Source organism: Theropithecus gelada, chromosome 4 (genome assembly GCF_003255815.1).
Source record: "Theropithecus gelada isolate Dixy chromosome 4, Tgel_1.0, whole genome shotgun sequence".
NCBI classification, from domain to species: Eukaryota; Metazoa; Chordata; class Mammalia; order Primates; family Cercopithecidae; genus Theropithecus; species Theropithecus gelada.
Genome location: NC_037671.1, coordinates 162,868,416 through 162,895,604, shown reverse-complemented (window position 1 = coordinate 162,895,604; position 27,189 = coordinate 162,868,416). Strand labels below are relative to the sequence as shown.

Below are 27,189 nucleotides of genomic sequence, written 5' to 3'. Positions count from 1 at the left end.
TACTAACTTGGGTGACTTATGCACTCATTTTTTAAGTGGTGACTTCTTTAAGTGATGACTGCATCACTTAAAAAGTGCTTTTAGGTCAGAGCTATTAACAAGGAGAGGCTTTGTAATGGAGAGCTAATTGTCGGTCTTCCTTATCAACGTGAGTAGAATGTGGAAACCATTAGGACTGGCTTACAACGGGCAGATAGCCCCACAGAAACAGCTGTCTGTAAGCTAGGAAATAGAATGGTATTATCACTTATACTATGTTAAAAGAAGAAAAGAATATTCTTTGTCTTCCACAGCAGCAGGGAAAGGAAAAAGAGAAACTAGATCTTCAGAGCACCTTGATTTCTAACACAGATTTCAGCAACCTCCACTGCTAAATGCTAGTCCATGTGCCACTTTCTCCTTGCAAATACATTTTTCTGGTCACCTGTTTATGGCAAGCCTGATCTCGGGAAGCTAGAAAAGTTCAGGTCTCCTCTAGAATGAGCCCTTGCTCACTTACGAGGTTCCCACTGAGCCCAGAAAGGCTGACAATGTCCTCACATTGCCTTTCACAACTTGCTGAGATAAAGAATTCGCTAAATCTGAAAATGAGCCAGGCATGGACTAACCAAAGTGTCTTAAAGCTCCCCTACCCCTTTTTTTATGGTCCAGAACCAGCAAAACTCAACAGAGTTTGACTCAACACAGCCAAGACTCATTTACATTTGTGTGACTCTGCAAAAAGAAGTCAGCTATAGTAGGGAGAAAAGGAAGAAGGCAAGAAAAGGGTACTTAAGATGAGTTTACATCTAAGAGAAGCACACATGTTTATAATCCATCTAGAATAATGTGAAGCACCTGTCCAGCATGTATGCTCAGACCCTCCATTCATTAGCACAAGCTGAAAACATGAATTACAAATTCTACACCAGCATCCTTTGCTTCCTCCATGACAGTGGGAGGTAGCAAGGTGAGTCCAACACTTCTCCATGACATAAGAAAGGCAGGTACAATACTGATGAGAATCAAACTGTGTGCCAAAAACAGCTATTAGGGTATTTGCTGTCCTCATCATTTTAAATCATACAAAGTTCTTCCTAGTTGATGCAGATATGTTTCTTTCTTCAAATTAAAACCAAAAAACTGATAGGCATGGTGGTTCACACTTGTAACTCCAGCACTTTGGGAGGCTAAGGTGGGAGGATTGCTTGAAGCCAGTAATTTGAGATCAGCATGGGCAACGTAGCAAAACTCCATCTTTACAAATTTTTTTTTAAAAATTAACTGGGCCTGGTGCCATACATCTGTAGTCCTAGCTACTTGGAAGGTTGAGGCAGGAGGGTTGCTTGAATTCAGGAGTTCGAGTTTGCAGTGAGCTATGATTGTGCCCCTGCACTCCAGCCTGAGCAACAGAGTGAGACTCTGTCTCTAAAAAGAAAACAAAGTAAAAAAAAACTTGCATATCTTGCAGAAGTCGCTCCAGGGTTCATAACACAGAACTAAAGCACTAAAATAGATCAATGCGGCATACAGGCAATTAAAACCACATGAGGAATGGGAAGCTGTTATGGATGGTTCTCTCCAAGTATAAACACTGATGAATGTGCTCACACCCTGCATGAAAAATCAGTAGGTCCCCACATCAAGACAAGGAGGAATATGTCATTATCTGGACTGAATGAAGTGTCTGGACCAGGCAGGCAAAATGAAGCAAAGGGCCAGGCAGAGGGTCAGCCAGGGAGGAGAGGTGGTGGGACACATACACAGACAAATGGGAAAAAAAGCTGTTAGAGTCTTTCTGGAAAGTACACCTGGCAAGAGAAAGCAATTAGGCTGAAGTTGGCTCTGAAAAATCATGAAGCAGGTAAGCAAAATGGCTGGGTTATGGCTAGGGTAATCACTGGGATTGTTCCCAAAGGGGCACTGAGTAATGCCAACAAGAGGTTTGCTGCCAATGGCTGCCTTTTGACAAAATAGCTCCAGGATTCCCTTGACAGTTTTATCTCATCTGGACAAGAACTGTTGCAAGTGACCTGGAAGGAAGAAAGAGACAATCCTGGATTGGGGCAGGATGGGAGTGGAGGTTCTTTAGTCCTTTAGAACAGAAATACTCCAAGTCAAATTCATGTTGGAAGTGGGGGTAGGACAGGCAGCATGCCTCTTCCAGGGTGGCCAAGGACTTTTCATGGAAATCTACTGAGAACTGAAACCTCTGTATCTTTAGCATCCTTCGGCATAGAATATTGGTCAGAGTCCTGACCACCACCATCCTCCACCCCTTATCTAATACACATTAGGGTTTTAGTCGAGTAGAGCGCACAGGATTAAAGTCTATACTAACTGAGGTCAATAATTGTTGGGTTTCTGAGTATACTCTTTAAGACCAACCCTCTCGGTGAGTAAGATATTAGAAGTCCTACTGCCAAAGCTGAGATTCCATTTTGGCACAGATTCTTTCGAATACTGCATTTTCTAAGAATCTAGGAGATGAAGGCAGTGGCTTTCTGGGACGTGTGATATAAAGCTGGAGAAGCAGTTTCATCCCACAAACATTTACAAGGCACTGAGCTAAGAGATACAAAGATGAGTAATTTATCTAGATGAGCTCCTTGAGGCTAGGGTCTGATAACAGAACTTGCAAACAACTGCCAACGTGGTTTATGAGCTTCACAACAGGATTATGTAAGGAGAATGGTGAGGGCACAAAGGAGAGGAATATAATTTTTACCTAGGAAATAGAGGAAGGACTTCAGGACACCTCAGCACAGTCTTCAAGGATAAGTAGGATAAGGAATTGAGAAAGGCTGCATGTTATAAGACACACACTGGGCAATTCTGATGAAGACAGCAGCTCAGAACATGTCCCCCTAACATTTTAGTGCTTAATATGCAGGGGAGCTATTGGGCTACTTATTCAAACATCTCCAGACCTGTGGTTTTGATCTTGGCTTTGGCATGTGGAAGGAAGAGAAGCCATGACAAGTATGCTACATTTCATCTTATGAGATGGCCTAAGACATAAGAATGGTGAGGATTAGGGAATACCTTCAGTAAAACCCTAGCCAACCAACATCATAGTCACATATTCTATAGAAAAAGTCCCCCTGTCCAACAAAAACAAATTCAAAAATAGGAAGCTACCCTTGTTCCAAATGCATTTAAATCAACACAAAGATACAGGAAGCATAAAAAAGTAAGGTAATGTGACACCCTCAAAAGAACACAATAATTCTTCACCAATAAATTCTAACCAAAAAGAAATCCTTGAAATGTCAGATAAAAATTCAAAATATTGATTTTAAACATGCTCAATGAGATGCAAGACAAATCTGAAAATGAATATAAGGAAATCAGAAAATCAATTCATGATATGAATGAAAAATTTACCAAGGAGGTAGACATCTTTAAAAAATTCTGGAACTGAAAAATTCATTGAAGGAATTACAAAATATATTCAAAAGCTTCAGTAATAGACTAGACTAAGCAGAAGAAGGAATCTCAGAACTTGAAGGCAGGTCTTTTGAAACAATACAGTCAGGCAAAATATAAGGAAAAAAGAATGAACAAAGCCTTTGAGATATTTGGGACTATATAAAGCAATCAAACTTACAAATTATCAGTATTCCTGAGGGAAAAGAAAGACCAAAGATCTCTTTAAGGAAATAATTGATGAAAATTTCCCAAGTCGGGCAAGAAATTTGGACAGATCCTCCAGATACAGGAGGCCCAACAATTTCCAGAAAAATACATTGCAAAGAGGACTTCACTGCAGCATATTATAATTAGACTGTCTAAAGTAAAAGTGAGCCAGGTGCGGTAGCTCATGCCTGTAATCCCAGCATTTTGGGAAGCTGAGGCAGGGGAATCACTTGAGTCAAGGAGTTTGAGACCAGCCTGGGCAACATGATGAAACCCAATCTCTACCAAAACAAACAAACAAACAAACAATACAGAAAATTAGCTGAGTGTGGTGACACATGCCTGTAGTCCTAGCTACAGGGAGGCTGAGGTGACAGGATTGCTTGAATCTGGGAGGCAGAGGTTGCAGTGAGCTGAGATCGCTCCACTGCACACCAGGCTGGGTGACAGAGCATGACCCTGTCTCAAAAAAATAAAAATAAATAAATAAATAAAATAAAAGAGAAAGAATTTTAAAATCAGCAACGGAAAAGCATCTAGTCACCTATAAAGAAAACCCCATCAGACTAACAGTGGATTTCTCAGCAGAAAGCTCTTAGACAGAAGATAATTGAATGACATTTTCAAAGTGCTGAATCACAAAGAAAAGAAAATGTTGACGAAGATTTTTATATCCAGCAAGAATAAGCTTCATAAATGAATGAGAAATAAATTTTTCCCAGACAAGCAAATGCTGAGAGAATTTATCATCCCTAGTCTGGCCCTACTAGCAATGCTCAAAGGAGTCTTAAACATGGAAATAAAAGGCTAATATTCACCATTATGAAAACACAAAAGTATAAAACTCACAGGTCTTATAAAGCAATCAAACAAAGGATTAAGAGAAGAGAAAGGAATGAATGGCAACAAGAGAGAATTCCATCAAACCACAAAGACAGAGAAAAAGAAAAAAACAAAGAATCTAGAAAATGACAACATGACAAGAACAAAACTTCACATACCAATATTAATCTTGAATGTAAATGCATTAAATGCTCCACTTAAAATATATCGATTGTCATAAAGGATTTAAAAAAGATCCAACTAGGCCGGGTGCAGAGGCTCACACCTGTAATCCCAGCACTTTGGGAGGCTGAGGTGGGTGGATCACAAGGTCAGGAGTTTGAGACCAGCCTGGCCAATATGGTGAAACTCCATCTCTACTAAAAATACAAAAATTGGCCAGCCGTGGTGGCACGTGCCTGTAGTCTCAGCTACTTGGGAGGCTGAGGCAGGAGAATCACTTGAACCCTGGAGGTGGAGGTTGCAGTGAGTTGAGATTGTACCACTGTATTCCAGCCTGGGTGACACAGTGAGACTCCATCTCAAAAAAAAAAAAAAAATCCAACTATACACTGCTTATAAGAAACTCACTTTACTTGTAGAGACATGTGTAGACTGAAAGTACAGAGGTTGGAAAAGATATTCCATACAAATGGAAATCAAAAGTGAGCAGGAATCACTATACTTCTATCAGATAAAACAGACTTTAAATCAAAAACAGTAAAGACAAAGTCATTATATAATGATAAAGGGATCAACTCAACAAGAGACTATAACAATTTTAATATATATGTACCCAACACTGGAGAACCTAGATTCATAAAACAAATATTACAAGACCTAAAGAAAGAGCTAAACACCAATACAATAATAGTAGGGGACTTCAACATCCCACTCACAGCATTAGAGAGGTTGTCGGGACAGAAAATCAACAAAGACACATTGGACTTAAGTTGGACTTTAAGCCAAATGGACCTAACAGACATTTACAGAATATTCTACTCAACAACTGCAGAATATTCTAATTGTTCTTGATCGGTAGCCTCCAAGTCTTATGTTATTACTTGGTTGAAAAATCAGTGGATAGTCATGATGGAATCAGTGACTACCAGTGGCAACTGTACTTGGTCATATTTTTCACCAAATCCATCACTATTAGGGAGCATCCTGAGTTGGCTTTTGCTTATGAAACAAAAAGGACATGGGGAGGATGATTCTAATCTAAGACGTAGCCTGAGCTGTCGATGGCTTCTTCAGTGTAGGGATACCACAGTAGCCCACTAATTCATAGATTTATTCAACCCTGCATAGATGCATGTAAGAAGACCTTGAAGTTTAAGAAAAGGGAAAAGAGAAGCAAAGATAGCAAGGGTGCAGTCTCCTCATGGAGAAAGATAAGGACCCTTAAAACCCACCCCCAAATCAAAAGCAAGACTAAGGGTAGCAAGGTGGAAAGATTTTCACATGACTAGCCACTAATAAAGTCAGGAAATATTCCATAACACATATTCCCTGGACCTTCCTCCCTCCATGACACTGAATATCAATGGGCTCTGCATTAATTCCTACCCTTGTTGCTCACCACATCAACAATGAGAGTGAGCATTTGATCAGTGACAGAGCCTTGGGCATAAATAAGCAGTGTTTCTTGACCTCCTTAATTACATCTAAAATGTTTTATCATCAATATCTCCCTTAGAATGCTCTATGCATAACTGAATCCAGTCACCAGTCACTTAAATCATTCAAAAGTCATTAGAGCAATCAATGGCAAAAGGAAAGATAACACAACATAGGTCTCTCAAGGATTCAATTTCAACACAGGCTCTTCAAGGGTTCTTCTGATTTAAGCTACCACTACTAACACACACAACTGACCAAAAACAATATTAGTAATTATGAGAATGGGACTACACTGAACATGAAATAAACAAATCAAAAGGAAAAAAATAGGAAAAAGCATAGCAAAGGTATTCAAGATTATGAATGATCCCTTAGCCCTTTCCAAAACAAACAATTTTTAAAATCTGCAAATAATCACCTCCAGGTGATTATGTAACAGAAATGAAAACTAAATCTGAATTTAAAATCAGAAAAATGCAAGACATACTTTATAAACTTGGCTTCTTTCCCATATATTAGATGTAAGCATAATGGAAGAAAAAATAACATATCCAAATTCTCCTCAATGAGCAAATATTTACAGTGCCTGGATTTTTTTTTTTTTAGCAGATGCTCAAATAGAAGGATGCCATGTTACACATAATGATTTAACAGAGTAAATGCTCTCTTGGTTTAAAGTGTCTCTAAGAGGAATCAAAGGATTAAAGAAGGACTGATTTACAACACAGGCAGAAAAGCCAATTACTATATGTCTCCTCTTTATATCATTTCCCTAATGATAACCTGGAATAGTAAATCAGACTAGTATTGATTCAGTCTCTTTTCTGCTCTAATTACGGCTTCTTCTTGTATCTTAGAAGAGGCTTTGAGAGGTTCCCCACTATTGTGAATCACAAACTGAAACCTCCTTATATGTATAAAAGTCTCTAATACATTTACATTTGCTACCACATCACAATGTTTTCCATTTTGTGTATCTTCATTCTCCTCCTTCAAATTTGTTTTTAAAAAAACAGCTTTGAGGCCGGGCGCGGTGGCTCACGCCTGTAATCCCAGCACTTTGGGAGGGCGAGGCGGGCGGATCACGATGTCAGGAGATCGAGACCATCCTGGCTCACATAGTGAAACCCCGTCTCCACTAAAAATACAAAAAATTAGCCGAGCCTGGTGGCGGGCACCTGTAGTCCCAGCTTCTCAGGAGGCTGAGGCAGGGGAATGGGGTGAACCTGGGAGGCGGAGCTTGCAGTGAGCCAAGATCATGCCATTGCACTCCAGCCTGGGAGACAGAGCGAGACTCCATCTCAAAAACAAACAAACAAAAAAACAAAAAAACTTTGCAAGGCTCATATCTGCTGTGTCTCATTCATATGGTTCAATTCTCTGTACAAGAATGCTTGATGATCTCATTGTGCATCTAAACATAATAATGTCCATTCTTTTGAATAGTAAGATGATATATCTTTGTACATTAGGATAATCTTCATCATTAGGGGAAATACTCTGAGTTGAATTTCTAATAATGTTGAAAATATGTAAAGAAATGTACATATGCATATATTCATCCATAGTCTCTCATCTGGCACCCCTCCCACCAATTTTGTCAACAGCTCCTGTAGGTGCACAAGATAGGTGGCTGGCTCTGGGGTAAAGCAAAAGATCATTGAATAAAATAAAGCCAAATAAGTAAAAGGAGAACCAAAAATGTCCTTGGAGACATTGAAACCATATTCTCTCCAGCTCTTCTGGCCACATACATACACATGAACACTAGACAAAGAAGGTCATTATATAATGATAAAGGGATCAATTAAGCAAGAGACTATAACAATTCTAAATATATGTATGTGCCCAACAATTAAACATTCCCAGCCAGTGGAGCAGAAGCCTCTTCTGTTGCTCCTCACACTGAAGACCGACCTTTTATCACAAACCCGGAACCACAGAAAACCTCACCGCTGGGTTAAACAACACTTTGGATCGTTTAAAAGAAAAGGTTGTTTCTAAAGGAAACTCTTTTACAAACAGTCACTAAGAAAAGGTTAAGATTCTGTTTTTCACGTGTTTTCAGTTAGCATTCAAATTTTTTCATCACAATTTTAATTGTGAAGGCTGTAATTCTGGAATACTGGAATTATTAAAATTTTTAATTAAAACATATCACTCTTGAAATTTATCTCATGAATATGACAGCAATTTGAAAAACACCTTCATCCATCAAAAAAGGTGAACAAACTCTTCTTTAACAGTAAAAAATGCTGTATTGTTATTTTTCTCCTTGAACTTTTTATATTTCCATTCCATTTTCCCCAAATAATTTTCTCCAATATATTTTAATGCTAGAAAGCCTTTTATTACTCTCCATACTGTGCTTCTCTCTTAAGAAAAAGTATGTATAAAGTAATTTTTAAAATATTTCCTGTAACCATAAGGCTTTAAAATGTTCAATTATAAGTAATCATTACTAATGCACAAAATTGGTCCAAAGAACATTAATAATTATTTATCAAATGTCAATATGGTTAGCATAGAAAATATACTTTTATTAAAAATACATTGCTAAAGAAATGGAGTTTGTTTATATCTCCCCCAGCTAGTTCATATGCCTATGGAGAAGTATTTTCTATTGCTATACAATAAGGTAGAATTTAGCACAAATTACATATCAATTCTTTACCTTTATAGTTGTAAGCAGTAAGAAACCTTGTTTACAGAAATAATAAGGGAATGAAGGAGACATCATCAAAAAAAATCTTTTCGTCTTTCATCTTATAGTTCCTTCAACATTGCTGAAAGCCAAGAAGTTAAAACTACCTAACTTGAAAAATGATGTGTTTCCTGGTCCTTATAATCACTTCCTTTACCTGTATGGACACTAGTATGTTCATAGTTCTTTGTGGGTGGGACAAGATCTCTGTACCCCAGGGCGACACACTACTGTAAGACACAGGTGGGTAACAGGTGTGGTTTTCTCTGTCAAGCAAGAGCAGAGTGACCGTAAAAGGTGAGGTGGAAAAGGAGACATGGCAACGTCAGTTTTGAAGCAAATCAGTTTTAAGAAAGGGAACTTATAGAAGTTGGGAGCCAGGAAATTGCCTTCTTTAAACTATCCATGCCTTCACAGCTCATAGAAAGTCCTCGCATCCTCCTATGCGCTGCACACTTCAGCTGTACCACCTCTCCACTAGACAAACATGTTGTTGCCAAACATTCTGTTCATGTATAAGCTTTGTACACACAAAAATGTACTTAGTTTAACACATGGATTCCCTTACAATATGTAAATCTACAGGTTTATGCAGCTACTACAGGAAAAGTAATGAATATTTTAAAAAGATAGAAACTAAATTTTGTTCAATCTACTTAAAAAGAGAGAAAATATCTAATCACAGTATCCTGAGAACATAGAAACCATACTCAACAAAGGGTTATAGTCCAATATATTTTATAATCTCAAAGAAAACCCTGGAAACAGCCCAAATGTTATTAAACAACAGGAAAACTGCTAAATGAATTATGCTACAGCCATATAATGGATGTATATGTAACATTTTAATTTGAAGAACATATACTGGCATTAGAAAATATTCTATATGGTATTGAGTAAAAAAAACCAAGCAGGCAACAAAGTCGTGAATAAAGTTTTGTATTAATTTATAAAAATATATGTGTATAGAAAAAGACATTTAAGAAAAATCTATTAAACTGTTTTCAGTGATCATCCTTAGGTGACAAAGTTATGAACAACTTTCTTTTTTATTCTATTGTTGTTTCCAATTTTTCTACAGAGGGCAGGCATTTCTCTCCCAGTGAGGGTTGGGGGAAGGCATAGCGGGAGGTGAAGAAGGTGGGGAAATAGGCTCCCTATCTCTGGGCTGCTGCATCTGGCTGTGGACTTCACAACCAGTAAGATGATGTCCATCCAGGGTTGCCAATCAGAGTTTAAATCCACACTACCTGGTGTAGGGGTGCATCCCCATCAGAGGGAGTGCAATTTTCTTTCTACTCCTTCACATAAGTTTTGATCGTGTCTCTCCTTGACCAATTTGATCCTTTTACCATGGACTTCCATGGCTGGTTCCTTTAGGTCACTGATTTCATTCCCTCCACAGACAGGTGGAGTGAATGCAATTAGGTTCACATCATGCTAACCTCATGAAATATCCCAGCTCATGGGTGCAAGAAAGCCTTTAGTCAGCAAGTAAAATGCTATGCTATGGTTTGAATGTGTCCCCACCAAAAGTAAGTGTTGTAAACGTAATCCCCAATGCAACAGTATTGGGACATCAGGCTTAATGAGAGGTAATCTGGCCATGAGGGCTCTGCCCCATGAATGGATGAATGCAGTTATGACAGGAGTGGGGCTTTGTTAGAAAAGGGTGCATTCAGTTCCCTTCTCTCTTCTCTGTTCCACCCTCTTTTTGTCCTTCTACCTTTGGGATGATGCAGCAAGAAGGCCCCCGCTAGATGTGGCCCCTTGATCTTGGACTTCTCAGCCTCCAGAACCATGAACCAACAAATTTCTGTTCATTATAAATCACCCAGTCTGTAGTATTCCATTATAGCAGCACAAAACAAACTAAGACACACTGTAAATCAATGTGGTTATCTGGGCCTTCAATGGACAATATTGACTTCTGTGATATTATACAATGTCCATCTCCTACCTCAGTACATGTGGAGGGATCTTGACAATGGTATCCAAACCACCCAGAGTTTCTGCAAAAGAAAAATTATAAAGTTAAAAATAAATATTTAAACACTGAGAATATACACTGTACATGAATTTCTCTGTTAGTTTCTCTTTTTCCCAGGAATTCCTCTAATTATAAACTAGCCAATTCTCAATTATCTGCATGCAAGTCTTTCATATTTTAAAATCCTTTTCCCTTGAGAGCCCCAGAGATTTCCCTGGACCTTGCAAACTACCGGGGAGGGGAAAGTTAAAAATTAGGGCACATTTCCCCATACAGATAAAGAACAAATAGTTAAATTCCTAATCTGAACCACTGAATCTAGTTACAACTGACTAAGATACTATATTCTTGCAATAAAAATAGAGAAAGAAAAGCTGTGTCCTTGAAAATACTGTTTCAATATCCTTACACAATAATTCATACTTGTGAAACACTTTTAAATTCACAAAGCACTTACAGAACATCTCATTATTCTCACACACATTTGTGACATGTTAGATTAAATTTTTTTTTTTAATTACAGTATAGTTAGGATATCAACTGGAAGGCTCACATCCAAATCTCGTTAATCCAACCTGGATGTTCAATACTTTACCACTGTTTGTGGATTTTTCACACTATTGCTGCCTCCAATTTTAGAGATAATGAAAAGCTCACCAGTCTCTTCCCCAAAAAAACTGTACTATTTCAATCCTTCCAACTTGTCTCCAGTCTTGTAGCTCAAATTGTGTTAACCCCTTTCTTCACTCCTTAGAGTCAGCAAGCCCTGTCTATCTGAATTATTTTCACTGGGGAAGGAGAAATGTCTCTTCCCACCTTGCTCAGAGATCAGAGAGAATAACAAACATGAAATATATATATCAGAGACTCAAGGCTAAGAACAGGCCTGATAGGATCTGGGCTTGATTTGGCCAGTGGAGCAAAAGAGTGGATTTCAGAAAGACAATTAATCAGCAGAACAGAAAGATGAGTTCAGCAGGGTTCTTGGTATCGTGAAGACAAGGCCAATGGAGGAAAATGAAGGACTGAAGTCAATGCCTAAGATAAGACAGGATGACAAGAAAGGGAAGCCCTGAGATGCAGGTACAGGAAGCAGCTCAAAGGCCACACAGGCCAGCGCACCCTACCACTTAGCACAGCAGGGACTGGCACTCAGGACAAGCCGATGCTGCTGCCCAAGGAGAGGCAGTGACAGTGAACAACCAAATCAGCATGGTTTTCCCACAGGACAGAGGGATATATAGTCAACTAAGGCTGGGTAACAGTGCCCAGCTCTATAAGGCTAAGAGCAAGCTAGAAGAAAAGGAAAAGAGAAAAGGCAGTCACGCAGCAGCCACTGTGAAACTACACCTCTAAGTGCAGTGAGACTCCCAGGCACATGGGATAAGTGTGGAACCCAAGGCAAAGAGCATCCAAGGTCAAGGTCAAGGAGAAAATGGCCTGCAGCTTTGCAGTAAGCACCCATGACAGAATGGTAGCTGGGGAGAGGGCACCATGGAAGCATCAAGAACGAAAGCAAAGTTAACCAGGTTCCAGTCCAGCTCCGCTCCAGCTTGTGACGCTGTGGGATCGGGACAGGTCACTTATCCTCTGTAAGTTTTAGTTCCCTCATCTTTAGAAAGAAGACAATGACACCTTCCTTCTGGGATGCTTGTGAGGAACTGATAGGATCATGATCATAAAGGGCCTGACACAGTTCTTAGTTGCCAGTGCCAATTCCTGTCTCCCTTCTTTGATTCTCTCCCTAAATACTGGACCAGGTCCTGGGCTAGGGACCCAGTGGTGAGAACAGACATGATACGTGAATTCATGGAGTGCACGTTCTCATTTCAAAGCATGATAAATGCCAGGAAGGAAAAGACAGGGAATCAGGCAAAAGTAGAAAAGGAGGTCCTACTTTGGACTGCGACATCAGGGCTTCCTGCTGGGGGTAATGAGACCACAAATGATTTACTTAAAGTAGATAAGGAGGGGTCACTCCAAGTGGAGTGAATAATAAGTTTGAAATGCATGGAGAATCCCAACATCTTCCCTGACTCTGTCCTGCCACTTCAGTCCAAGCTGCCACCTTCTATCACCTGGATGACGGTACCAGCCTCTGTCCTGAGCTTTCAGCTTTTGGGCTTGCCCCTGAAGCTGCAGTCTCTGCTTAACACAGTAGCCTGAGAGACCCTGTCAGGACCCAAATGAGAGCATTTCCTCCACCCCAAATGACTCCCCATCTCATCCTTAGAGAGCCCAACAAGGACTTTCATGATCTGGTCCTCAATTCCTACTTCTCTCCCCTTGCTCCAGCCCCCTGACTCCTTGCTCTTTCCTGAAGCCATCAGATAGATGTTTTCCCCACTAGGAGCCTCCCTTTTAGTAAAGTTTTCCATGAATACCCTATTTAAATGGCAATTCCCCCTTTACTCCAAGCACCTCCTATCTTCTTCACCATTTTATGTTTTCCCTTTCTTAGCTCTTATCACTCTCTTTGCTGTCATGTGTATTTTATTTACTTATCTTGATTATTGGCTGTCATCTCTCCAAGAGTCTGTAAACTCTTGGATCTTTTTGCCTGTTTTGCTCACCATGTTATCCCTAATACTTGGAACAGTACCAGGTATGCAGTAGGTACTCACTAAATATTTGCTGAATTAATGAAGTAAGAGGGAGCACAGTGTAGCTGAGTAACTGAAAGATCAGTGTGGCTGAAATTCAGAGAGCAAGGACCCCTCTCTGTCATGAGGGTTTCAGTGGGGAATGACCCTTCTCTCCCATAAGGGTCTCAGAGGGGGATGACCCCTCTCTCTCATGAGGGTCTCCATGTGGGATGCTCCTCTCTTTCATGAGGGTGGTATAGGACAAGGCTGTGGGGCAGGTAGGAGCCAGGCTATGTAGGGCTGGACAGAACACACTAGGGACTTTCGTTTTTATCCTAATGGGATGCTATTCAGTGTTTTAACATGGCATGTCATGAAAAGATTGGGGTTTTCCAAGGTGACACTAATTGGGAAAAAGAACTTGAGCAGACAAGGAAGGAGCAGTTAGGAGGCTGTTGCAGAAGTCCAGATCAAAAGAGAAGGCAGCTTATTCTGGAGAGCTGGCAACAGAGGTAGAAAGAAGTGGACAGCCTTAACATATACTTAGGAGGTAAAAATGAGTAGAGCTTGGGTGAAGGACTAGGTAAAAGGGCAAATTACAGAAATGTACCAAGGATGACTCTAGATTTCAGGTTAATGCAACTGGACAGGTGATGACATCAACTGATCATTTAGAAACACCAGAGGTGAGTGAGGTTTGGCAGTGAGGTAGAGGTGGGGAAGAGCACATGGTCACTTTGAGCCTTGTTGAGCTGAGTGCCTGTGAGCCATTCGAGTGGAGATGTTCAGTAGGTAGCTATGTTGCAGGGTGTGGGTTTCAGAGCACTGGTGTCGACTAGTGATATAAACGTGGGCATCACATTCACAGAAACACAGCTGAAGCCATGGGTATGTGTGTGTTCAACTCCAGAAGAGCTGGGAGTAAGAGATGAGGGCTCAAAGTTATCCCTTGAGAAACTCAAATATTTACAGCTGGGGAGAGAATCTGGAGCTGTCAAAGGAGACAGAGTGACTCAAGAACCAAGATGGATGTGGTCATAGAAGTCAAGGTAAAGCAGATGCCCAGGTGTGTCTAGTATCACCAGGAGGACCTGTGAGATGGGAGTGAGAATGGTCTGCCAGCTGGATGGCTGTATGTTACTGTTCCTCAGTAACTGTGAGTTGGTGGGATAATGGAGGTGAAAGGCATATGACAGCAACATGAAGACGGAGTAGAAGGTGAGAACACAGATACAATTTCTACACTTTTTAGGGAGTTTGGTTGTGAAGTAATAACCTGTGGCTGGAAGAAAAAGCAAGTGGGTAGATAGACAGAAGGCTGCTGGTTGGATAGATGTTCCCTCTTCTCCTACTTGGCCTTCGTGCCTCTAGTTTCTTTCCTCGCTACTCCATTTTCCACATCTAGTCTGCATAAGACCCCTGATAGACATAAAATACTAAAAGTAGGACTTGGTTGCTTCCAGCTTTCCTGTTCTGCAATTCTATTTCATCCCATCACAGCCTAGCTCACAAGCCCCCAGGACTGCTGGTTCCTGAAGTTCTTTCTGCCTTTCCCCAAGCCAACCCTCTATCCAATTCATTCCTTTCTACTCCCTGGCCAGGCCATTCCTCACCAAAAAAAACAACCAACCAGGTAACACTAAATAAAGAGAAGATACATACATATGCCTTGTTAGTTATTCTACAACCATTAACACTGATTTTCAGAGACATGTCATGACAAAGTAGACAAAGTAGAAGAAGATGCTAAAGTTAAAAAACACATGACAATATGCCATATGTGGTATGACCTTTTGCAAAGGGAAAGACTCCAAAATGTCAACACTGTTATCTCTGGATAGGGAGACTGCAGATTATTTTAATTTTTTCTTTATGTGGTTCCATTATTTGCAACATTCTAAAGTGAACATATATAACTCTTACAAATAGAAAAAGATTAATATTATTTAAAACTCAAGCAAGCAGTTAAAGTATTGATTTAACTTATTGAACGTCTGCCTTCCACTATAGGTACAGAAGCAACCAAAGAAGCATAAACGGCAGTCCCTGTACTAAAGAGCTCACTACACTGTTGACACGTATTGTTTTGATTGACCAGTATCCGTTCCCCTGGCTTCTGAAGAAGCATCCTAATTATACTTCCAGGAAACCATCTTCCCCAGCTCTGAATTTCAGTGGAACTTGTACCCTAGGCCTAAAGCAGTTATTCCCTTCCATTCTTTGGCTAGAGGACTGGTTCAAGGATACTCACATGAACTATCAGGACAAAGAGAACAAGGGAAACCAAGGATCGAGCAGGAGTGACTGGAAAAGTCTAGCTCTCTTGATATGATCTAAATATGGTGACGATCATCTATCTCAAAATGGTCTCAGTGAGGAATGACACCTCTCTCCCCTGAGGGTCTCAGAGTGGGATGATCCCTCTCTCCCATGGGGGTCTCAGTCTCAGTGAGGGATGACCCCTCTCTCTCATGAGTGTCTCAGTGGGGAATGACCCCCTCTCTCCTGAGGGTCTAAGTAAAGGACAATCCCTCTCCCATGAGGGTCTCAGAGGGAGATGACCCCTCTCTCCCATGAGGGTCTAAGTAAAGGATGATCTCTTTCCCATGAGGGTCTCAGAGGGAGATGATCCCTCTTTCCCATGAGGGTCTTAGTCTCAGTGAGGGATGCCTCCTCTCTCCCATGAGGGTCTAAGTAAAGGATGATCTCTTTCCCATGAGGGTCTCAGAGGGGGATGACTTCTGTCTCCTATGAGGGTCCCAGAGGGGGATGCTTCCTCTCTCCCATGAGGGTCTAAGTGAGGATGACCCCTCTCTCCCATGATGGTCTAAGTAGGGGATGGCCCCTTGCTCCTATGAAGGTCTAAGTGGGGGATGACCCCTCTCTCCACAAGGGTCTCAGTGGAGAATGACCCCTCTCTCTCATGAGGGTCTAAGTGAGAGATGACCCCTTTAATGATGGTCTAAGTGGGGGATAAGCCCTGTTTTCCTGGGATGGTCTAAGTTTATTGTTGCCTCTTTTCATGAGATGGTCTAAGTGTGTTGATTCATGAGCCCCAAACCGTGGAGACCCATGCAGAGTATGTCAGTCAACCCACAAAGAGCAGGACAAGATCCCTGAAACAGTGTCTAATTCCTAAGTCACAGCTATTCTTGCAAGGGGTATTTTAGTTAAAGGAGTAAATAAATCCTGTTTCGTGTAAGTCAGCTTAAACTAGTTTTTTTTATCTCTTGCACCCAACATATTTGCCAATTATACTGCCCATAAGAGCCTACCTGTGCACACAATCAACTATTATCCAAAATAGTAGGTACCCTAAGAGAGTCATGAAGGCAAGGATCTGAACCCAGACAAGCAACTGATCCTACTGAGGAGCTCAGGGAATGTTTCCTAAACAAGTTGGACCTTGCAGATTCTGAAAAGGGAATCCCGACAGAAGGACTAGCATGAGCAAAGGCAAAGAGAGAAGTGTGCCACACAGCATGTTCAACAAAGTGCTGCAGTTGACTGCCACTAGATCGTTGAATCTTGGTTGGGGAGTGACAAGAACAGAGGCTGGGGCTAGATTCTGAAGAGCATTCTGAGGAATTTACACATTAATCTAGAAATAAATTATGGGGGTTGAAGAGTGACAGGTGTTTTGTAATCTAAACAGGGATGGGCAGTGGAAATGGACTGGAGTGGGAAAGACAACAGGAAAACCTATCTCTATGCCTTTGTTCATGTCTCCAGCATGCTCTTCCAACAAATTCCTTATAGGGGACATTTTATTCATCCATATATCCCACTGCTCAGTACCAGGGAGGTCTTAATAAATGTTTGCTAAATAAAGAAGCAAAGGAAAGAAGGAACTCATAGCTTCCCCATTGTTCAAGTGAAATCTGCTTCAAAAGCCCCACCAGCTCACACCAATTCTCCCCCAATCCATGGGCCCCACATTTATCCTCCCTTCTTTGACTTGTTTTCCTGGTTTGCTCAATCCAACTGCATAATGAATGCCCTGCACTATTATTTAACTATTTCATGCACTTCCGTCTTGTCTTGCTAATTACAGAACAATCACTGGGAAAGGAAGCACATCCACTCAGGCTGGTTTTTTTCAGACTTGACTCGAATAATCTACCTGCCTCAATGCTCAGCCTCCCCAATGGCTTTAAAGGACCTAAACTCAGCAACGTTGTGGTTTAACTTAATAAGACGTTGATGTCAGTATTCAAACTTATTAAAATACTAGATTAATCTCCTCCTCCCTGTTTACCTAACTCTGCCTAATTTGCAGCAAAATAATAACGAATACTAGGAATGGCATGTTTAAAGCACAATTGGGCCCTGCTTTATCATGTTACCCAGCCATCTGTGACCCTTCATTAGAGGCATTTTGCAATCTAGCTTTGAACCACTCTGCTGAATGACAATGGCAACGCAAAAATAGTACTGTGGCTTTAAGAGCCTTGATGCTCTCTCAGATTTCTGGTCCATTTTTCTCTAACAGTAAGCTAAAATGGTCAAGTGCTGGTTCTACCTACAAGACAAACTTCCTAGACAATATTCTAGACAATTTTGTGACGATAGGCACAGGTTTAAAAAAAAAAGATGCTGCTATAATTGTCTGTACACACACCCAAACATGTGAATTAAGACCATCTACATATTAAGAGTCACCTAAACCACTCTCAAAATTTTACATTTAGTGGAAAGCCTGCTAAAGGCTCTTCTCTATCTCAGGCTGCATCAACGCACACACAGTGTCATGACAGACAGTGACGGTTCTTGGTTGCAAGGGAAAAGGAGTCAATTTCATTTTTCAATTGAGTGGCAACTGAGACATCACATCAGGCTCCGGCAAGGCAAAGCGAGGAGCCCGCAGAGCTAGCTGCGCTGGCTTCTTCTTGGCCTTTCCTTTCTAAAAAGCAGCACCATCACCCGAAGTATGCTTCTGATCTATTTGCATTACCATTCTGACCATTTTGATTGCCCAAACCCAGCCTAATTGAAATGTCTTTCTGTTTCTTTCCGCTGCTGAGTTCTGCAACCTGAGTCTGAAGAGAAACACAAATTTGCTCCCTGGAACTTATTTCAATGCTAGCACAGCTCACAAACCTAAAATCCCACCTGTCTGACCGGCAGACCACAACAGAATTGCAGAGGTAACATGATCCCCGCCCGCATGTTATTTTTCAAGTGCAATAACCCTGAAAGCTAACACTTAGCAAGCCGACCTCTATCAGGAAAATCAAACTAAACAAGCCTTTCCTTCCTGGTTCCACTCGCCAAGGATTCGACATCAGGGTTGTTGGTTTAACTTCCCTCTTCCCCAGAGGCGCTTCGCTATCAGGCCCCAGGTTTCGCACCGGCTCCGGGTCCTGCCTAACTCGGCGATGGGGAAGCATCGTCCCCAGCGCCGGTACCGGGAGAAGGGGGCCACCAGGAGGGGAAGACAGCGGTTCCCGGGGAAGGTTTTGGAGAGTGAAAGAGACCGGAGAGGCGGCGGCTGATGTCCACGCCCGAGCCAAGACTCTCAAATCCCACATCAATTTCCCGAGGCGACTCTCGCAATCGCGCGAAGGGCACCCATGACCCACGCTCCGCGAAAGCCCCACGCGCGGAGGCGCGGGTTCAGCCCCGGCCGCGCGGCCCTCCCTCCGCGGCAAGCAGGTACCAGGCGCTTACCCAGGGCCCAGGTGCAGCTCTCCTTGATGGCTTTGTACTTGCTCCCGGACGCCTCCTTCTGCAGCTTCCTCAGGATCTCTTCCATCTTGACCTTCCAGGCGCCGGGCCGCCGCCCACAGGGAGAGAAGCGCGGGCGAGCCGGGCCGGGGACGCCGCCGCTGCCTGGCCCTGGGCGCCTAGGCGGCCGCCGCGCGCGCCCCCATGCCGCCCCGGCACGGCTGCTGATGAATCACGCCCGCTCCATGCCGCGGGCCACGTCAGCCCCGCGCCCCGCCCGCCGCCCCGCCCGCCTGGGTCAGGTGCGCTCCGCTCGGCGGCGGCTGCGGGCTGGGACTGGAGAGCGAGGCTGGAGGCAGCTGACCTGACCGCCGAGGCAGGCCCCGCGGGCGCAGTGCTTTGCGGAAAGGTGGGGACGGATGTCCGGAGCTGGCGCGCCAGCCGCCGGGAGGGAGCGCCTGCTCGGCAGCGGGCGGCGGGAAGCAGGCGGGGAGGGGCCTCCCCGCGGTCCTCGCACCCCCTGCGCCGACGGTGGCCGCGGGCGGAGTTGGAGCAGCCCAGCCCTGACACCCGGACCCCCAGCGTGGTGCAGGAGCCGCGCCCGCTGCATCCCGTCGTCTGCTAACCAGAAAATTCTTGCGTTCAGTCACGAACAGCTTTTTTGGGCCACTCCCTGTGCAGCGTTGCATACACTGTGCCCCTGCCTGCAGAGAACCTCCAGTCAAGCTTTCAACACGCGGCGGGGCGGTGGGCTGAGGTGGGGCTGGGGTAGAACTTGATACGCCCCAGGAAACCAGGCCCAAAGAGGCTGAGTTACTTCCCAGACCAAGAATGGGTCCCCAAACACGTCCTGAATCCAAAGCCGCTTCCAAAAACCTCTCTCCCCTCCTCTTCCCGTCCTCTCCTGTGCTGAATTGCTGCCCTCTGAAAAATGGTGTGCACAAGGGCAGCCACAGCAGAGGGCCGCTCATTGGGATGAAAACGGGGAGCCCCAGGAGGCTCACGCGGGCGGTGGGGAAGGCAATGTGACAGGGCACCCCGTGTTTCCTTTTTCTTTGAAAATGTTCTGTGGTGGAAGTGAGGATGATGGACTGCAGAGAGGCACACTGGCAGCTGGGAGAACAAAGGTTCTGCAGGAATCTAGAAACCAAGTAGGCCAAGGGTGGGTAGGAGGGGAATAAAGGAAAGTATGTCAAGAGATATTGAAGGGTGGAAGCAATAGGATTTAATGACAGAATAGGGGAGAGACGGTGTAGATGGGATGGCTTCCAGGTTTCTTGTTTAGGAAATTGGGAGGATGGTGGCCCTATTCTCTAAGTTACAGAAGAGGAGATAAAAAGGGTTTGGATTAGGGGGGATATATGAATCCAGTTTTGAATACGTTCAGATTGAAATGATGATGAGATACTTGTAGGTGTTTTTTGTTTTTTGTTTGTTTGTTTGTTTGTTTGGACAGGAACTCAGGATAGGGCTCTGGGAGGGATGCCAGTATTTGAAGGGTGGTAAATATAGGGAGTTGTTGATGCCTCGAGTTTGACAGAGGTTGCACAAGAGAGGGAGTGAGGACCCCCCTAATTCTCAAATGATGGGTACAGGAGCAAGGGCCCAGGGAGGAGGCTGAGAGGAGCAGTCCGAAATCCGAGGTGTGGGGGGTCAGCCAGGGGAGGGAGTGCCATCGGAGGGTGTCCGGCACCTGTGGATGTTAGACTTCTCCTTCGGCGCTCTTGGTACTGAGGAGGCAAAACCTACAAAGTCCAGCCCCAAGGATCTTTCTACCTCTACCCTCACGCCCAACGAAGCCATCATTTACAGAAAGGTTAAAAAAAAAAAAGTCAAAACACTGCAGCCGATAGCGTACTTGGGTTAAAGAAAATTGTTAACTATTTGGAAAAATACATAGATCACAATTTTATATCATGTAGCAAAATAAATTACAAATGTATTAAAGAATTAAATTTAAGAATTAAATGATGAAAAGTTTAGAAGAAAGTATAACTGAATATACTTATCTTAATACATTAAGGTTATTTCTAACAAACTAAGGCATAAACTGAAGGAAAAAAGGTCAATAGATTTGACTATCTGAATATTGAAGACCTTTATGTCAAAAGTTCCATACAAAATTGAAAAGCAAATGACACTCTGAGGGGTGGATTGAAGGAAGAAAAGATGATAACTCTAACTCTTAATTATATGTGGATTTATATTTTTTAGTCTATTTTACAGTATTTACTATTTTATAATTAAAAACAATTTTGCTTCAGCTGCAAACTAGGAAAATATTTATAATAATGTCAGATATATAAAGTTTGAATAGCTTTGTTAAAAAAAAAAAGCTTTAACAAAGAATTAAAAAACAGATGCTCCTTCTTTTTTAAAAAAGCCAATAAATATAAACTCAGTGTACAGAGGAGGGAATACATATAACCCCATAAACTTGTGAAAAATGTTCTAGTGCCTAATAAAGAGCACAAACTTTTAAATAAGATGCTATTTTCTATTAATCAAATTGACTAAGAGATTTTTTAAATGTTACTGAAGGAGCTGAGCAACAAGGTCCTCTCATGTCTTGGGTGCTGGTCAGAGTGTAACTTGATACTACATTCCTGGAGGGAGGGAGCCTGGATGTGTATGTAGCATAGGTATAGCTTTGACTAACAATTCCACTTCTGGGAATTCATCCTAAGGAAGTGATTATGGAAATGGATAAGGATCTTTCTACAAGGATTTCAGTGTGTCTTTCAGTTCTAAAAAAAGAGAAAACTAAATATGCAACAAGGATATAGTTAAATAACCTATGATATATTCATAAAGCATCATATTATATAGTCTTTAAGAATAATGTGGGGGACTAGGCATGTTGGCTTATGCCTGTAATCCCAGCACTTTTGGAGGCTGAGGCAGACAGATTGGTTGAGCTGAGGAGTTCGAGAGGAGCCTGGGCAACATGGCAAGACCTCATCTCTACTAAAAGAAAAAAAAATTGTTTCTAATTTAAAAAGAATAGGAGAGAAATATTGAATAATATAAAAAGTGGTGTCGGGGACAGTGGCTCACACCTGTAATTCCAGCACTTTGAGATGCCAAGGCAGGTGGATCGCCTGAGGTCAGGAGTTCAAGACCAGCCTGACCAACATGTGAAAACCCCCGCCTACAGTAGAAATACAAAAATTAGCTGGATGTGGTGGCACGTGCCTGTAATCCCAGCTACTCGAGAGGCTGAGGCGCAAAAAGCGCTTGAACAGTGAGGCGGAGGTTGCAGTGAGCTGAGATCGCGCCACTGCACTCCAGCCTGGGTGACAGAGCAAGACGTTATCTCAAAAAAAAAAAAAAAAAAGAAAAGAAAAAAGAAAAAAATAGGTGGCTTTTACTATATACTTAAGTAAGCAAATTGTAAAATGCCATGTACTTCTGTATACTACATGATTCCAATTTTATTATTTAAATATTTGATATAGACATATATAAGTTCAAAAATGCATACATATATACATACATATCTATGAAAAGTACACACAAATTATTAAGTGATTATCTTTGATGGGCTTATGGGTGAGTTTATTTTTCATTAAATATTTTTACTTTTATAATCAGAAGTGTTATTTTTTTTAAAAAGTGGCACAAAAATGAAATAAAAGTAGTATCCAGGCAACTAGGTCAACATCCAGAGAAAGGACAAAGATAAACACAGAAAATGATATAATGGACGTGAGAGAGTTAGGATGCCGTGGAAGCCAGACCCGGGAGAAATGATGACTGCAGCCTGGTTGCAGTGGATTAAGAGCCAATGAAATCACACGGATCAACAACCCAGTCGATGGCTATGAAGGAAAGTAAACACTTTTCTACTGTCTTTCTATAACTCACAGTAGAAAATATGCTTTGCATTGTCATCTAGTATACACATACATATATAGATATGTTAAAAAACTGAAACAACAGTTTTAGGTATAAAACAGTACTTACTGTTAACTATAATAGTTACTATTAAGTATGATTTCATTCACTGCAGCAGGCATACTTGCCTGTTCCTAAATTCATTCTAGGTTGCGGGCATGAGGACAATGCTACCTGTACAACCACAGTGGTTTGTACTGTGATGCCTATTTCTTCCCAATGTTTTTAATTTTGTTGCTTAAAAATTCTGGCTTACACAAATAAGTTGCTGTGAATGCTATTAATAACAACAGTGAACTCTGTTTAGCAATGGAAAGTCTTCTTTAATCTTAATCTAAAATGGTTATAAACTTATAATCATTCTTCAATATATTAAAATAAAGTATTAGTGATTAACTTTCTTTTTTGAGTATCAGTTTTAATATGGATTCAGGATTTTGGAAAGCAGATCTTTTGTCAATTTTTTCCTCAATATTTCAAATTTCTCTTTTTGAAATTATTAAAGTTTATAATAGAGACTTGTAATATAATTAATATCATTTTTCTATTCAAAATGTCTTCATTAATTTTCTCTTTATGTGTTACAAAACTGTGGACACATAGTAACCACAGTGATTACTTAAAATTTATTTGTTAGTGTTGGATATATTAAACATCTTGAAATATATTGTTACTTTTTCCCTGTTGATCCAAATCAGTTAGTTTAAAATGTCAAAAAAATGAGTTCTGTATGCAAATTCTTTTGGTGAAATATCATTTTCAAAATGCCAAATGAGATTGCTTTTCAAATAGAAAAATACGAATCCCATTCCTGAGTTCATATAATTTAATTAGTACTTTCCTTGTAACAATCAGTAACTTCAGTACGATGCAACATATACATGTTATTTGATGGAAAGGCTAAGTTGTTTTAACAAAGATCCAACAATGCAGTGGTTTACAAAGCATAGACATTTACTTCTCTCTTAAATTAAACTCTGAGTCAGTAGTCTAGGTTGGTGCAGCAGGTCCCAGGAGATCAAGTGACCACGTACCTTAAATGTTACTGTTTCCTCATCCCGTAGTGGGTTGTTCTCATTTGTCTGTCTCAGAGATATGTCCCAGGCACATTGTGTTCTAGCCCATAGAAAGAAGAAAAGAGAGCAGAGGAGTCCATGCCTCAGAGGCAGAAGTTACACAAATCTCATATATTGCATTGGTGAAGACAGAGTTGCAGAGATATACCTGAGTAATGACAGCTCTGTTCCTATGGCATAGGGAGGGGAATCATTAGTCTCAAACACAGATCCAATTTCTGAACAAAACATATCAAAAAGTGAAGCTTCCCTTAATAAAATTAAACAACTATCACTAGTTTTGCTTTCAAGTCCAAGAGATTCAGTACAATTGTTAGGATGCAAAATCTTTGTAATGTATAGAACATAGATTTTAAATAATGTACAGAGTAGCTTCTAACAATATTTTAAATTATCTTTCTATGTTTCCTGGTCATATTTACTTCTGAATCACTCACAATTCCATTACAATTTTCCAGTTGAATTTATGTTTCTCAAGTAGTCTTGTGTTAGGTTAAATGGAAACAACACAATAAATCCTTTATAAAAGTCCTGTTTTCATACATATTTGGCATAAACTGAAAGTCTAAGTAATGTGAAATATTAGTGTTCTCATTAAGTGGAATTAAACAACCTGTGTCTGCCTGTATGTGCCTAATAAGTATAAATTCTATTCTGTATATTCTTTAGAACTATAATATGTTATAACTTAGAAGTATAATTAAATTTATCTGCTGATTTATCAAGAATCATATTCACTATAACCATGTATGCTGAGAATAACTTTTTTAGAAGCTGTTTAATTTTTTTCCTTTCGCTGGATATATGTAACTAATTATGATAGTAATGCTTTTTCATGAAAACCAATGTGAAATAATGTTGACAAATTTACATATTTTTTTCTTTCTTTGAAAATATTTGAAGGCTTTATGAACAAATTTGGCTTGCTATATTTCAAATAATTTTTTTGGAAGATCTTAAGCTTTTATTTACAAGAATGTCATTACAAAGAGTACATTCTCAGTGAGTTTTGAGTAATTGACAAGCTACACTTTATCATTATTAAAATGATTTGCACTTCTTTGGCTTATAGTTCAAATAATAGAATTTATTAATTTAAAAAGACATTTTTCTTAATGTTGTCACTATATACATGTCCAAATCTGGCAGTTCTGCCAGAACATGCCTCTGCGTTTTTCACAAGATTGTTTTTATTTCTTCTAATAATAAAATAAACTGTGTTAAGGATAGTTGGTATAACTTTGATTAAAATGTACAATTATCACAAAGTTGAAAAATGCCTGACAATTATGCCTAATTCAAAAAGCACATTGAAAGGTTCTAGCTCAGCCAAACCTTGGTGGAAAGTCTTGCTGCCTTTGCCAAGACTAGATGAAGTTCTTCTAAACCTCACTTTATAATTAGCTATAAATTACATTGACATAAAATGAAACTATAAAACATGAACTCTCCTGATACAATTATGATCAATTCCAGAAAATCAACTGAGACACCAATGAGCAGAAGAGTGACTGGCTGGCCATTCCCAGCCAATGCATATATTCATTACCTCCCATTCTCCAGCTGTCACTCAACACAGTTGTTTGCAGGATTTGTGGCAATGTGGACCGCTCTTGCTAGGAATATACGTGTTGCATTCTGATATCGTAGGCTCCATACTAATTCATTTCTTAATATAATTTTATGAAACAGACTCATTAATTTCACAACCCACTTATGGGAAGAAGCATGAAATTTGAAAAACACCAGACCAGAGGAAAATTTGTGATTAAACAGCCTAACGGTAGGGAGTATATTTATACAATGAAAGAAAAAAAGACATAAAAACAGGGTTGAAAAAAGGCAGGAGGATGCCAGCCTAATGGGGGAAACAAGTATGCTAAGAAGATGGGAAAGATGGTACCTAGAGTATAGACAGAGTCATTGCCCAGTTAGGGGATGAAGGCCAATTTACAGATCTGAGTGGGGGGTGAAGATAGAAAGCTGATTTTTTTATATCGTTTAGTTGTTGATGTAGAGACAGGAATTTGTGGAAGCTACACCTGGTGACTTCTGTTTTTCTCATGAAACAAGAAGACATATGCTGAATGTAAGAGGAGAAATGAATAGATGGAGGACCCAAAATTCGACAATAAGAAAGAGAGCTGACTAAGGATGTATAGAAGGCTTCATGAAGTGTGGAGACCCAAGTAGTTCCCTCTTTGTGAATGCTTGGGAAGCAGTCCCAATCCCACAGAATTTTCATATCTGACAATATCTACTGAATTTGCCATTGCTTCAGATCTTGACCACCTAGGTTCATGATGCTAAATCTATACTTCCAGCTCAAATGTTTGTTATGCTTGTTTTACCTGATACTTAAATCATCGATCTTTTCACTTACTCTAATGCTTGATTCACAGAATACAGTAGTAAAGAAACTTGTTTACAATATAGAATTATACCCAAATATGCAGCAGTATAATCAGAAAGTAAAATAAGCATATTTTTGGATTACATTCCATTTTGAATTAAATTTAGATGAGTGAAAAGTATTCAATTTGAATATGGTTTATAAAATTATTTATGATCTTCAGCATTTAATAAAAAGGTATTTAATACTTTTAAGTAACTTCTATAAAATATTGTATACCTTTCTTCAAGGAAAAAATTTAAATACCCACAAAACGGGAAACATTAAAAATTATTCACTTTACTTACAATTAAAATGATCTCTTTACTTACAAAATTAAATGATTAAAAATGATCTATTTACTTACAAAATAATTTCCCATTTTAGCAATAATTAATATGCCCTTAAATATGAGACAATTGGACTTTTGCTTCTGGCTGTGATACAGCTTGTATCAGAACCACTTACTGTTGAAAGCAGTTATAAATCTGGATTAAAAAATTAAGAGGAGCTGTTTGAAGGCATCTAAACAACCAGGACAGCCAGGACTTGAAGGAACAAGATCTTAGAGAGAAGGAGAATGTACAGAAGTGAGCCTGATGTTATTTGCTTCTTTCTTTGAAGCATTCGCTAGTTCGCCTCATAGTGCACAGAAGTCAAGCTAAATATGGTGTTCTAGAGATATCTGGGAATACAAAAATTGGAGTAAGAGAATTTGAATTGAGGAACCAAGGTGATGGGGAAAAGGAAATCATAACAGTAGTAAGGCTATATAAAATTATACATAACATTATAAACGACAACCTCACAATGCC

At 40.5% G+C, this 27,189-nt stretch overlaps 1 protein-coding gene across 1 annotated transcript in view; it reads right to left on the bottom strand.

Annotated features, from left to right (window-relative positions):
- Nucleotides 1–19,157, bottom strand: part of ARFGEF3 (ARFGEF family member 3) — a 190,815-nt gene extending 171,658 nt beyond the window's left edge. The window contains exons 1-2 of the mRNA XM_025383466.1: nucleotides 19,013–19,157; nucleotides 10,728–10,779 (exon numbers count right to left, since the gene is read on the bottom strand). Of these exons, the coding sequence (XP_025239251.1) occupies nucleotides 10,728–10,779; nucleotides 19,013–19,097 (137 nt within the window). The 5' untranslated portion in view covers nucleotides 19,098–19,157. The remainder of the gene's footprint in view (nucleotides 1–10,727; nucleotides 10,780–19,012) is intronic.
- Nucleotides 19,158–27,189: the final 8,032 nt, after the last annotated feature.